The sequence below is a fragment of the Equus quagga genome, chromosome 19, assembly GCF_021613505.1.
Source record: "Equus quagga isolate Etosha38 chromosome 19, UCLA_HA_Equagga_1.0, whole genome shotgun sequence".
NCBI lineage: Eukaryota > Metazoa > Chordata > Mammalia > Perissodactyla > Equidae > Equus > Equus quagga.
Window position 1 is genome coordinate 29,315,759 of NC_060285.1, and position 15,411 is coordinate 29,331,169.

The 15,411-nt window shown below is 35.7% G+C and overlaps 1 protein-coding gene across 3 annotated transcripts in view; it reads left to right on the top strand.

The window, feature by feature from the left end:
• EPYC (epiphycan) overlaps nt 1–15,411 on the top strand; it is a 52,785-nt gene that overhangs the window by 14,592 nt on the left and 22,782 nt on the right. For 2 of the 3 annotated variants that reach the window (XM_046646616.1, XM_046646617.1), the window contains exons 2-3: nt 1,588–1,677; nt 4,006–4,183. In XM_046646616.1, coding sequence (XP_046502572.1) covers nt 4,019–4,183 — 165 coding nt within the window. In that variant the 5' untranslated portion in view covers nt 1,588–1,677; nt 4,006–4,018. The remainder of the gene's footprint in view (nt 1–1,587; nt 1,678–4,005; nt 4,184–15,411) is intronic. The other variant, XM_046646618.1, reaches the window with a different exon arrangement.

Sequence of the window (15,411 nt, forward strand, 5' to 3'; positions counted from 1 at the left end):
GCATCTGAAAGAGCCTAAAACTAGTGATGGATAAACAGCCTTAGAATCTAAGGAACTGAGACCCACCACTGCCTTTTTACGGTCACGAATATCCCTCAGCCAAGCTCAGTAACATCTGGGAAATTGACCCAATTTGGTTTTCGCTTTGTTTGTGTCACATATGACAATGGATAATTTAACATCTGAGTGTCAGTTTACCCATCCGTGAATGGTGATATTCACTCTGATTGAGAATGTGGTAAGAGAATTAACAATATATAAGGTCATCTAACACACAATGTGGGACATTGCTGCTAAAGAGAGCCAGCTGGGAACTCAGATTCAGGCCTTATTTCAAAAATGCCTCTGAAAGTAGCCTCTATATGATGTGAGTCTGCAAGGATTCCAGGAAGAAGTTCTTGTCTCCAAGATGGGCTCTCTACCGTTTGAGAGGTCTTCGTAGATGTCCGTACTTTACCCAGTATCACTGTTTCAATCACAAATAAAACTGGTCCCAAGAAAAATAATGTACACTGAGAACAAATCATTTGGAAGCAGGTCTGGAAGATGGGGATAACGACTGAGAATGCCCTGAGGAGACTGGCAAAGAAGTTTTGGGGAGAGGAAAGGCAAGAGTGAAGACAGAAAGGGGAGTGAGAGACCTGAAGACAAACCTTCTTCTCCTTCATCAGTTTGCCCAGAATCAAACCGGCTTTCGAAATTCAATACAGCTATTCACGTCTGGTCACGGAGGAAAGATTCTCGATGCACAGGTTAGACACAGACTCCTAGATTTATGTAAAGCATACCAGAACACAAGATGTAAGTTTCATCTTTTTCTAGAATTTTTGCAGAGTGAGTGAAACTAAAAAATGGAAATTTAATACAAATATATTTTCCCTCCAAACTTGTAATAAAACTCAGTTTCACAAACCGTGACAGGCACCAAGACCCTAAAACAAATCTTGCATTCTGGGGGAAATTTTTTCTTGTGTAATTTGATTTGTTTGGCTCTGATAGATAAAAGAGAGAAAAAGGAGACTTTTAGAAAAACACTCAGATCATATTTATGCATTATTTCTGGACATAATTTTTGAATAAATGTTCACACAAAAGGTTCATTGTTTCATTGCTCTCAAAGCATTCCAAGCAATCAAAATAACTTGGAAATTTCTTTTTTTACTCACCTAACACTAAACAGATAAGGCTTTTGCAACATTTACTGAATTTCAGTTAACATTAATGAAACGTGAAGAAAGCAATTCAAGACAGGCAAGATTTAGGAAAATGATTTCTTATTAGAATGTTTCTGAACTATCCATCTATAGTATCACCATATATATTAACTTTTTTTCTTAGCTGGTGAATTTGATATAGATCAGATATGTTAAAACCAACTTTTTCCACTTAAAAATCTCAAAGCGACACACTGGCAATTACAATTCTTTTAACATAATTTTAAGAGCTTTATATACTATGTAATTTGGCTTTTACTGTTTAATTTGAGTGACTATAAAGTAATTTGGGTCTTTTAAAGACTGAGAAGCATTTCTCAAGGTTAGCTTTTCCAAACAGAAAATTGAGTGTTATAAATTCCACCTCCCACAGACCAGAATTCACAACCATTGGTCAGGGGCAAATAGCACTGGCTCTGCATCCTCAGTCACTTCATGCCACTTCATCAAGTAGGAGCCAAAGGTAAGTTTTTACACTTGTTTTCTTCTTGGGTTAGAGATTTTTTTTTCCTACTCTAACAACCTTTAAAAAAATAATTCAACTTGCCTTAATATCTCATGGTGAACTGTGACTCAATGGATTTGATTTAACTTTGCTTATTTTTATATTTACATTATTCTTAGAAGATCCAAAATTCTGAATTAGCTTAGGAATTAATAACATACAACAAAATAGTTGATCTTAATGGTCATGACATATGCCAATCAAACTTTAGTAGTTTCCAATATATTCCTTACATCAAGTGCCCTGACACAGATCACATTCTTTGCTAGTATAGACAGGCACTATTGATTGATATTGATTGATATGATGCAAAAGAAGCAAATGGTGAGATTGCAGGTGTTTAAAAATAAACTGATGATCATATGGAAACATGCATTAGGATGTCTTTTGAAGCTATACATTTTAAAGCTTTATATAAGCATACATTTTTAAAACATAATGAAATGGTATAAAATGGACGAGAAATTAAAAGTTTCAACAAAGACTACATTAAATACTAATATAATTACTTAAAGGAAGGAATTTTTTTTTAACCAAACATAGATAGATGTTCTCCGTATTTCTAAGGTTCACACAGACTGCCCTTTTGCTGATAGCTTTAATGGATATGCCAAATGCAAGTAAACTCTAATATGTAGACAGTTATAATCAAATATAGAGATGAAGTGAGAAAGAGAATCAGCAAGTGCACAATTTCTTTGAACACTGAAAGGTGCCAGAAATGTACAAGGGAAATATTTTTTCTAGGTTAGCGGTGGCCACTATTAATACTTCCCACTTGCGTGTGGGAGAATGTTTTCTGGAAGATTTGCAAATCACACAGTTTTATTAAGTAAAACTTTGTTGGTATTTGCGTAGAACAGTTCCAAATCTGCCATCCTGCAAAGACTTGTGCAAAGGTGAGTAAAGCAGCGGCTTAGTGTATCCAGAGGGAATAAAAAATTTATTTGAAGAAAGCATAGGAAGGGATAAAAAGGAGCTCCTTGTACTGGTGCTTATTCTCAGGGGAATTTCGTATCCTTCTGCCTAAACCTGCTTCACAAAGACTCTCTTTCAAGTGGCTGAAGGTCGTTTTGTCTGTCAGTGCATTCAAGTTTAAAAGTAATATTTACCATGAATTCCCTTTTATATGTGTGCATAGGTACAAACACCACATGCACTGTTTTTAAAGTAAACGCCAGAGATATGTCCACATTACAAAACCTTTAATGTTAGACACGCTTGATAAAACTTTTACAAATACTTTGCTTCCTCAATAAATGACCACCAGGTATCGTTTTTGATAGGCTCAACTTAAATGTTTAAATTAAAAATGAGAGGGGTTTTTTTCCTAAAGTAAAATGTATTTAAAAGAGTATATACAGACCTAAAATAATTAAAATTATAAGATCTTGATGGAAACCCAAAAAAGCATGCTGCTATCATGGAAAATAAGAATTGTGTCTTTTAAAGAATTATAAAAGATTGCTCTAATCCCACGTCTGTGCAAACCCTCCCCTAAAGGAATCTTGCCAAATAGTGGCTTTTAGACATGTATTCCTGTCGATTTTGAGTTTAAACCTTAGATAGCTATCAAGAATTGAAATAAAACAATAAGGACTAAAGGAAAAATATTTTTCTTTTCTGCTCAATTTAGTTAAGAACATATTTTTTTAAATATTGTATTAAATATTAATATTTAATATACATATTAAATTATGGATGTATTAATGCTATCTAGAGGCAACAGAAAAGTAAAAGGAAGAAAAAAACTTCATTACTTTGTCTGGAAAAAGCCCCAGGCTTGAATGTACAAGAAACATTATGAGTCCTAGTTGTATTACTAGCCGACTTTTGTTGGTTTCCTCATCTCTAAAACGGTGTGACAGTTACAGTGATCATCGTCATCATTATCATTCCTACATCCGAGAGTTGATGAAAGAATCTTAATGCTTAGGAAATGGTAAAGCTCTTAGATAATGTAAAGGCTTTTGTGAATAAGTGTATCACAATCTTTCTGCATCTCATTTTCTTCATGTTTCTCTATAAAATGAAATCAGTTTCACTGTAATTACAATATCTACTGTGAAAATGTGGATAGGTTTGTAAATTACTTTGAACATCTGGTATCAATGGTCCTCAGAAGCCATACAATTTCATGTGTTATGTTTATAAATTATCCATGTAAAGAAAGCTACCAACTTGAGTTTCTCAGTGTTGACATTGATTTATCATTTCTATTTGGTGCAAACTATTCATAAGTTAAAATCAATTAAATATTTATGCTTTTTAATATTTTATGATAAGGAAAGTTTGAAAAATGAAAACATTAGCAAGACTCGTTCTGGGACTTGTCATCCTTGATGCTGCTGTGACGGCTCCAACTCTAGAGCCCATCCACTATGACTCAGAAACCTACGATGCCACCTTGGAAGACCTGGACAATTTATACAACTATGAAAACATACCTATTGGTCAAGCTGAGGTAATTGATTCCCCCCCACTCTGCACCCACCCCCTCCCGCTTCAGACTTTTAAAAGCTTTCTATCAGGAGTTACTGGGGTTTGTTCTCTTCAAATAGATTTTTGTTTGTTTATAATTAGAGATGTTCTATCAATAATTTCACATGAACCTTTTCTCCAGAACACATTCAATCTGTGGGAGGTTAACATCGTAACACTCTTTTGGTTTCTTATAGTACTTCATTTTCTTTATATTGCCTCACAAAATTGAAAAGAAAAAGAGTTTCTATGAAGTTAGAATAGAGAAAATTAGAGGAAAAGGAAAACAATTAGAGGAACATCAATAAGGAAAAGAAGAGTTAAAATAATACACATGCAATAATGAGGAAGTTTGGGATAAAGGAAAAAGATTAACATAAATTTGGAGAAAATACAAAGAATTCAGAGAAAGGACAATGGTTTGGAACTCCACTATGTTCCAAGAGGGAGTGTGTTTTCCTAGGTGACTGATTATCTCTCAGCAGTAATGTAGGCATTGGCAAGGTTATAGCCCATTACATAAATCTGATATGACATGTTCCTAATTAAATGCTAGGCCTTTTACATAACCAAAAGATGCAGCCTAATTTTTTTGAATCAGAAAACAAACAGACCTTGAAATGCTGGAGTGTAATTAATGTACAACATTGACAAAAACTAATTAAGTATAAGTAAACCAAAAGGGAAATTACATCACCTTTATAGGATCATAACATGTTTTGGGCAGGCTTTCAAGTGTAAATCTTCTTAGAATAACTGATTTTGATAATCAGGGAAATGAAATATTTAGACAAAAGTATATATTTAAATTGTATGGAACTTAGATATATCTTATTAAGATAGTAAACATTCTCATCCTTGTTTATGTTGCCTTATAAAATACAAGAAGCAGATTTTCAGAATATAATAATTTTCACGTCTTCTCCCCTGCCCTGTTTTTCTTTCCCTGTCTTTCTCTCTTTCTCCCTCACCTTCTAGCTGCCCCCCCACTCCCTCTATGTGCTCCCCTCTCTGCGTCTCCCTTTTTAGTAAAGTTTCTCGCTTGATAGCAGATAACTTTTCCTTGGCACATTTGGTTGTGACTCTGCTTTCTAAGTCTTTGTGAATGTTCACTATCTGATTCATTTCACTCTATGGCTTCTGAAATGTTAAGGGGATTTTCTGTTGAGAATTTGTAGTCGTTAACACCAGTCTCGCTCTATGTGACCTATGTATCTCCAACCTAATGTATCAATGGAGAGTCTAAGAAGGAAGTTTTCCAGTGCTTAACCCATCTCCCCTGCTCCTTTTTTCACCTTGCATAAATATAAAAAACAACTCAGTGTATATGTCTACCAAATTATCTACCAAATTAAATATTTTAAACTTATTTGTCATTCCTTCAAAAAATATTTTATAAGATTGAAGAGGTTTGATAATTACCATAACTGAATCCTCTATTTTGAGCCAAGCTAGTGAATAGATTCAAGGGGCCGTTTTTTGCCTTCAGAAGACCAAAAGAACATTAGAAAGAATACTGTTGAGACCAAGCTGTGCTAGGGGAAATTGTGAAGGGTGTGAGCTTTGTGTGCAGCTGTCTTTTAAGCCATTCCTTGCTGTCATGATCTTTTTTACTTCCCAGGAGGCCCTGGACATTCTCATGAGATTCTAAAGTTTTCCCCGGCATCAAGAAATTTAAGCTAATGAATACGTCTATTTAAAGATCATTTAGGGAGGCTGGCCCGTTGGCCTGATTGTTAAGTTTGGCATGCTCGACTTCAGCAGCCCAGGTTCACAGGTTCGGATCCCAGGTGTAGACCTATGCCGCTCTTCAGCCATGCTGTGACAGCAACCCATATACAAAAATACAGGAAGATCAACACAGACGTTAGCTCAAGATGAACCTTCCTCAAGCGAAAACAAAATGATGATTTAGTATACAATCTTCCCTCAGTATTTCCATTTTCTGGAACACCAACCTTTCTGCAAGGTACCAAACACAATTCATTATATCCTATACACCCGGCCTTTACTACATGCAAACATCTCTAATTTTCCACAGAACTCTTTCAAACTGCCTAGCCAAACTCAAATCCTTAATAACTGAGGGCTCCAGAGAGCCACAAATAATCCCTTGTGATTGATTGAAATGTATGTCATCTCTGATTTAACAATCTTTTATGACGAAGTCATCATCTGGAAAACAATTTATAGATAAGTGATAGATATAGATATACATATACATGTGCTATAATAAAAAATAGCACATCTGAAAACATAAACTATGCATAATTTAAAAAAATATTTACAAGGTTGGTCCAGTAGCAAAAAGCAATTAACCAACTCGCTCACCCACCACCTATGCAAATAGAAATCCAAAAACAATATGACAGAGTAAATAAGATGACACGAGGAACAAAATTCAAAAGAACTTTAGGTCTGATCTTCATAAATTATTACTATGAATTGCTTTACAAACAAATAAACAAAGAACTAGTATATAATTCTATTGGAGGATATGAAATAAAGCCAGTAGATCCAGTCACGTGAATGGATTCCAGAACATAGTTACTCATGACATGAATTTCTTGAATGCAGTCTTGAAAGTTCAGAGTCTAGTGAGTCCTGGTGAGCTTAGTTATCTCATCTTTATAAATTAAGGTCAGTTGTTCCAGATATTTTTTATCCCGTATGACATTTTCTGAGTGAACACGGATAACACACCCATGTAGAATAGTTGACGAAAAAATTCATGGTAAATGAAGCACAAAGAGAATGGTGGGATCAGATTCTTCAGTTTTCTTATTCTCAATGCCAAGAGCATGGTTGTGTCTGATTTAGAATTTATTTCCTCTATAGAAAAGACAACCTTATATTTTAAAATTATAAATTTATGGGCTAACTGAACAATGCTTCAAAAATATATGTCAATTTCTGTCTTATAAACTCCAAGACTTGGCATCTCATGCCAATATAGTAGACCCTTTGGTCTAGGCTTTGACTGATTAATCCTCAAGGTTTTTGACATATGCAGTAGGCATAATTCTAAGATATCTCCTAAGGGACCCATCCCTGTGGTTTGTCCATGACCTTTATAATCCTTAACATCATGAACATATTGGGATTTCGTTCTTGTAATTAAGTTATGTTATATGACACAGCTGGAATTTAAAAAGGGAGATGAGCCTGACCTAGAATCATGAGCCCTTTAAATCAGCACGTTGAGGTCCAGGACAAAACTTGAAGCATGAGAGAAATTCAACATAAGGGGAACTGTCTGTTGCTGGCTTTAAAGATGGATAGGTCCATGTAGCAAGGAGTGCAAGAAGCGCCTACTTCCTGGGAGAAGCTGACAGCCAGCAAACATCTGGAAACCTTGGTCCTATAGACATAAGGAATCTCAAGCTTCACATGATTTCACAGCCCTGGCCATCACCTTGATTGGCCTTGTGAGACCCTGAGCAGAGAACCCAGTCAGACCATCCCTGGGCCTCTGACCCACAGAAACTGTGAGCTAAAAAATGCCTATAGTTTTGAGCTGCTAAGTTTATGGCAGTTTGTTATGCAGCAGGAGAAAACTAATACAGTATGTAACAATTTAAACTTTTTTCTGAAAACCAAATTTGAATTACAATGCCGCAAGGCTTGCATTTATGAGTCTAGTGATTTATCTAGTTAATGAGCCAGATCGCCCACCATCCCCAGGGTAAGAATCTCAATAGAGCTTTGTTGATTCCTACTGGCGGTAGTATATTCATTATCTCCTTGGTGGTTGGAAAAGTTCATGAAATATTTCTGGTTTTGAAAGTTATATGCAGTAATAATATTCCAGAGTGATGACTTATGTGATTTCTAATGATCTAGAATATCCAGGATCCACTGGATTCTACGTTAGGAGCAGATTTTAGGCCCAGCAAGTCCATCACAGTGCTCTATATTACCCAGCAGATAAATTTATTGGTAAAATTTGAAGACCAAAATATAGGCTATAAGACCAAAATATAGATGTTTTTCTTCCTAGTGAATAACGGCTAACCTTAATCGAGGACTTATTACATGTTGGATACTGTTCTAGACATATCATATGTATTATCTCATTTGTTTCTCACAACAAAGCTATGAAGTACCATTGTTATTTCCATTGACTAGATGAGGATATTGAGACAAGGAGCAACTAAGTAACTTGACTAAAATTACACAGTTATTAATGGTATATAATCATAATGATGTCATCTCACATCAAAAAATAATTTTCAACAGGTTGAGATAATATTGTATTACCCTTCCTCCATTTTTTACCATTCTCAAAATTGTCCTTTTAACGTATATCAATTTTAGTTGAACTGAATGCCAGGTGCTCCAACACTCCTAAAAGAGAAAGAAAAGCATTCTCCTATGGGTGAATAACGTGAACCAGAAGTAACCTTTATAGACAACTGACTGTTATCTAATTATTGTGTGAAAGAATGACTTAAGACGAAGTACCTCAAAGAATAATTACGGATAGGCACTCTCCAACATTTGTCCATGTTATGGGCAACGTGTATGTATCTCACATATCTGGTGGTCCAGTATCCAGGGAAGTATTTTGCTTTTTGCCTTAAAGAGTTCATCAGAAAACTACATAGCTCAGAATTTGGTATTCTTTGAGTGGCTTAAATTGAGACTGTGTTGTTGATAAGATAGATATTTGGTGTTTCTGTTTTCACGGTATAGTTTTTAGATTGTTGATTGTTCATTTCTCTCAGGTCTAAGAAAAACATTGACCTGTCCATGAGTAATTTCCTTTGTCCAGAAGAGTACTCAGTGTCTGTATTGATATTTATGGAGGCTCTACTGAAGGATATGAACTTCCATTCCTCTGGTAAAATGTCCTCAGCTCCATTTAGACAATTAGGCTTCTCCTTGTCTATACCAACTGATTTTAGTCTTACATAATTAGTTTTACTTAATTGCATCTGCAATGTCCCTGCATCTTTAGTAAACACCGAGAATGTTATACTACAGAGCCCTGTGGAGCACTTGATTGTATTTACTGTAGGATGATGTGAAGGTCATTGTAAATGCTCTTCATGAAGATGTGGAGGAGAAATTTCTCTCAGGTGTCAGTGTCAGAATGGGTTGCAACTTTTAAGAAATGTGCTTATTTTCTGTGCTCTACATCTTGTAATTAATTGTGTTTTTCATTTTACTCAGAAACCTGGAGCCTAATTTTTTGCCTCATTCTTGCCTCATTTCATATTATCTCCCCCACCTTTATTTTCCTGTTGTCCTAATCTCCTCATGTCAATTGTTTGAAGTATTACCATACATGCTTTTAAAACCACCGCATATTGTTTCTGGAATAAGTTGGGATATGCATTCATAAGTAAAAAGCAATAACAACTAATAAAGAAGTAAAAGTAATAATTGACCAATAGGAAATTTCTTGAATGAAGGATGCCTCCCTTGCTATTACTCTTCATTGATCTTAAAATTAAGGCCAATTTTTCTCTTTCATAGAGAGAACAAGTAAACCACATTGTTTAAAATCATTCCTGATTTTAAAATCAGCTTGAAGATAGCTTTTAGAGATGAAGACACTATAAGATTCATCAAAGGAATGAAAATTAAATTTAGTGGAGTTGTAGGAATGGGAGAGAACTCATTGAAGGCAGTTGCATCAAGTAACAATTGAGCGATGGTTTCTTTTCACTTGTCATCATGATAACATGGCATCATGCAAAATCATTTTAGACTATACACTGATGTCCCTCAGACCAGAAACTGCTGAAGTAGAATTAAACTAATTTTGGACTACTTATAGAATCACTATCTAATTTAGATAATGATATATAAAAAGAATTTTTATTTAGGTTATCTGAATATAATAAATTGATATAGAACTTTCTTAATGATGATGGGTAATGTCTCAAAAATCATCTTTGTATTTTCTGAACAAAAAGTAATTAAATTAGTAATATTTCTAGCATTTTTTCCTCCAGTAACAAAAGACATGCAATACTTTTATCTTTATATTTGCAATTATCTCTCACTTTGGCCAATTTATACAATATGTTTTAAAGTTTCAAACATATGGTTTGCATATAAAACCCTTTTTATTGGAAGAACTTTAACTCAGTCAGTCTGAATTAAATATTCTTTTCAGGATTTGGCAAAAAATAAAAAAGCTAATCTTCATTTTCCCTCTTCACTGAAGATGCTCTGGAGGGAGGGAGGGAAGAATCTGCCTGATGAGCTTTTAATATGGTTGTTGATCGACTTTCCATATGCTTCTTTTAAAAACAGTGTGAAAGCATTTGATTCTGATTTTAAGCTATTTGAAAATCTTAAAAAAATGAAGCAACAAAAATATACAATTATGTAGGCTCACAGGAAACCAAGAGAACACTGATAGCCTTTGCCAGTGACTTATTTGTATTTGTACTATGCATTATTTATGAGACCACAGATGTAAGTTAATTCCCATAACTATCCCTTGAAATAAGATATTATTCCATTATTACTATTATTATTAATGGAAACAACTGAGGATCAGAATTTTGTCCAAGGTTACTCAGCTAGTAAGTTTCAGAGTAAAATTTAAACCAGATTCTTTTAATGCCAAACCAGAGAAACTTTGGCACTAAAAGCCTCCATTATTTTCTTGCTTCTTCTCTTTCATCTTTATTTCTTTGAGTAAATATTGGGTCCAATATTGGGTTTTCATTCTCCTGAAATTAAGTAGTTTGATAATTAGGAATTAGAAAATTAAGAATTTTCAAGTGATTACAATTGACACAATATTTAAGCATCTCTCTTAGCTGTCAAAGTAGTTAAGGGAGTGAGAGGTAAGATGATCCTTCTGAACTGAAAGCTGCTTTGTGAGAAATATGGGGATTGAGCAGTCTTTGCCAAACACATTTCTTCTTCATCCATTTTCAAGATAAAATAGAAAAGAAGACACAGCTTTCATTGCCAGTGTTCATGGTCAAATTCTTTTAGATAATTAATACGGATCGCTTAAATCAATTTGAGTAACAGACTAATCTTTAGAACAGAATTCCATTGTGCTTAACATATCAACATGCCAGTATGTGAAACTCAAAGCAATTTTCTTTAGTAACCTAGGCTGAACAGCTAGGAGCCTTTTAACACCTTTGGAAACCAACTGTTGACATAATAGTAACAAAGAATAGCTTCAAGAGTTATTATCAACCTTGTAAGACAATTTGGGAGAAAGATAAATTTAAAATTCTGTTTTAAACAAAGGTTTAACAAAAACCTTAGGTTGTGCTTAGAGTAAAAATCCAAATAACATTCCGGATTTCAAATATCTTTTTTAAAAAATGGGAGAGAAATCAATAACTTAAATACTATCTGCTGAAGAACTAGGCTTACTGGTTAGGAACTGACTGGCACAGCGGGATCCTACACTAAGCAAATAAATGGGTGAGGACCTTTACTTCCCAGTCTGGCTCTGCCTGAGTACTTAAACCATAAACACCCACTCTACAAAGCATGGTAGGAGAACCCATCAGCTTTGGGTGTTGCTCATGTATACACCTGTTACATTCTTGGGAGGTGGTTTGTCACAATGTTGAGTGACATGGGCTCTGGAGTCAGACTCCCTGTGTCTGAGTCCCAGATCTGTCACACCAACTGTATGGCCTTGGACAGTCATACAATTCCTCTGAGCTTCAACTTTCTATTTATAAGATACTTTGCGAGGATTAAATGAGAAAAACTTGTTAACTGTTTAACTTAAGGCCTAGCACATAGCAAGTGTTCAATAAGTGTTAGCTTTACCATCAAATCATTCATTCAATCAACAGCCACTGAAGCTTATGCACTGGTGATCAGGGAAGCCTTTGTGGAAAGGATGGGATTGGAGCTGAAATGAAGGCTAAACCCATTGGGCATGAGTGCGTTTTAGATCCACTTACCAATCTTTTGATGAGAGCCAGGAATTGGGGTAGGTAAATTATACCAAGTTCCCCGCCATCCCTCAGTACCTCCCAGTCTAGTCATCTTACAAATACACAATTTCAACACAATAGAAGAAGTGAAAATAGGTAAATATAAACAAGATCTGTAGTTATCTATTGGGATATAAGGTATCTATGAGTTCAGTCACAAAATACATATGCTGAGAAATTACATTCCCAAATCTGTCATCAGCTTTAGAGCTGACAGTAAACCTGAGATATAAGCTATTTTACTTGTGAGCTTATCTGCCACCTTTTCTGAACAGTAGTTAAGTGAATACATGCTATAATGTGTACAGAAATAGATATATGTAATAAATATAAATATAGATAAAAATATAATCTGTTTAATAGTATTACTTTGTAAAATAACTTATAAAAATATAGAATATAGAGTACATTGTCTTATATTATCCATAATATCACATCTTATATCTTATTATTTTTGTGTTATGTTACATTATGGTATGAAAAATGTAAATAGAAAGTGAGGCAAAGAAAAAAATAAGAGTTTAGAACATAATATGAAGCCAGGAGTCAGGTACATAGATGAGAATGTATACTACTTTGTATTATAACATATACGGATACATATAATATTGAAGTTTTTCTAGGCAGGCAATAAGTGTTAGATTTTAAGGAATCTAGTACGTGCTCCTCCTATGCCCTACCTAACTTCAGAATCAGTTGAGAGACAGAAATGGGACTCACACAAATAGAGTTCAAAATACCCCCTTTACTACTGAGAAAGGTTAAGTTGAAATATATGACTTAGGTGTGAAGCAACTATAGGCTTCCTAATACAAAGTTCCAGAAATAGACTATGCCATCAGTCTCAGGCAATGGTGGTTGATGACAGGCCTCAGAACAGCACCTGATTCAGGAAATCTTAGCACATGGAGGGACAAAACAGAATGTATGCTCTTGACAGACAGGCAATTCCCCTCAAGGGGAAAATAAACCACCTAGACCTAGTCCCATCTCCCGATCAGATCACCAATTAGCCCTGTCATTCTTCCTCCCTTGGGAGGAGGGAGTAAAGGAGCAGACAGCAGAGGCGCCCTCTCCTCAGGATGGCGGGCTTTCAAGCCATTAGGCTTAACCATTAAGTTCAACAGAGCTCTCTCTTTCAAGAGACACAATCAGTCCATTTTAAAGACAATTGTGTTCCCACCTTCATGAGACCTATCCTCATGCCAACCACCACTCTTAGGTGTGCTCTGGCAGAATGTAGATTTTGACCCTAGAAGCTCTGAAATGGATCCAAGACCATTAATGAATTTATCTCAAAGGCCTCTCTGTACTTGAGACTGAAATTTCACTCTCAGTTCTTTGTTCTACCTCAGCTTATATCAAAGCACATTATCTAAGAATAGAGCTGCTGAGAAGTTCTGCAATGAAATTAAATGCTAAGTAAATATACTCTAATGATACAATTCCAGAAACATAAAGATGACATAATGTTGTATATAGCTCTCCTACTTCTATGAAGTTTTTGAGAAAAAATAAAAGACTACACATTGACTTCTCCTGCAAACTAAAGTCTAAACTTGTTTAAATCCAAAGAGATTATAGTACAAAATCAAAATTACTTGCTTTGTGATTTAAAAGTCCAAGGAATATGCAGTCTAAAATTTCCCTTTCTCAATTACTTTGACCTCATCTCGGCTAGACGGATTCTGAGCGCCTGGGTCAAGCTGGATTCTTTCAGTAACTACAACCTGAGTGGACTCCTCCAAATACAGATACAGTTTCTTCAGAGGCACATAAATTATTAATTCATTGCCAAGTCTCCCATGACCTTGATATTTAAAGAGAATGAAGCATTAATTGCACACACAATATTATTACAACACTGACGCCAACCCCCATCAAATTTAAAGAACAAGTTCATCCTGAGTCTCTAAAATAGTTATTCTAAGTAAAAGTATATTCCTCAAACCAGTACATAGTCTTGCCAGAGACTTATGAAGAGACTTGGTATCTGAGAAGTCAGAAGATGAAAGAGATCCTGGTTTAGCCTCATCCAGATGTAGACAGGCTGGTGTTCATAGTCTCCAGTCTGCAAACTTTGAGCTCAAACACAATATGGAGAAATCTACCACGAGGAGTTAAATTCTGGCACTGTTTTACCATTATTAGAGCAGCTGTTCTCAAAGTGTAGTTCCTGAACTGGCAGCATGAGTATCACTAGGGAGCTGGTCGGGAACGCAAATTCTCAGGTCCCACTCCAGACCTAATGAATCAGAAACTCCAGAGGGAGACCCAGCGATCAGTCATTTAACAAACTCTCTAGGTCATTCTGATGCTTCTATGGTATGAGCAGCACTGAACTAGGAAACATCTCTCCTCTCAGAGTAGCATTTGAGATATTCCTGTTTTCTAGTAAAGTTTGCAAACATACAATGGTGGCAGGCCCAGTCACCAGGTCTACCCGAAGCTTCTTTCTCTTTCTTTCTGCATTTTCAAGGCTTTTGAATTCCCATTTTCCTGCTAACCCTTGAGTTTCTGGCACCAGATGCTTCATTGAGCGTGTGTTCCGTCAGGAGACAGAATTTCTTGTAAGTGAGAATTTTCATCCAGCGGGGTTCTCCAGCCTGGAAGCTATGCCCCCAGTGGCTTCTACCCTCGCTTCCTGCTAAGGAATTCAAGAAATCAGCCTCCTAGAGAGTTTTCCCCTCTTCCTCATTTTTTTTTTTTCCAGTTGGAGAATGAATCTCAGCAGATTCCTGAACTGAAGCTGCTGTTGATGATTCCGAAGCCTGTGTTCCCTGGGAACCCAGTGAAAAGAAATCCTTCTACCCTCTTCTGATCAAGATGTTACTCAACATTCCAAAGTTCCAGGATTTACTAGCATTTCTGTCTCCTACATCCTGTTCTGCAGAATAAGTTTCCCCTGTAATGTGGTGGTTCTCAACTTGACCATATATTTGAACCACCTCTAGAGTTTTTAAAAATCCTAATGCCTGAGCCACACCCCAGACTATTGAAATCAGAATCTCTGTGGGTGGGACCCAGATTTGGTATTTGACTTCCCTCAGCTATTCTTTCAGTGTGAGTCAGTTACTATTTCTGTTTAACCAGTTTAATATGCTTTTTAATTTGGTTGCTTTACTTCTCCTGTATTCTGTGCTACATCAGTGACTTTTCCTTTTCTGGTTCAGACTTTTGTTTTTCTAACATAGTCCTCTAGATTTTATCTTGTGGCATATTCCATGAAGACAGATAAAAAGTCAGTAACATATAAATCCACCAAAAGTAACAG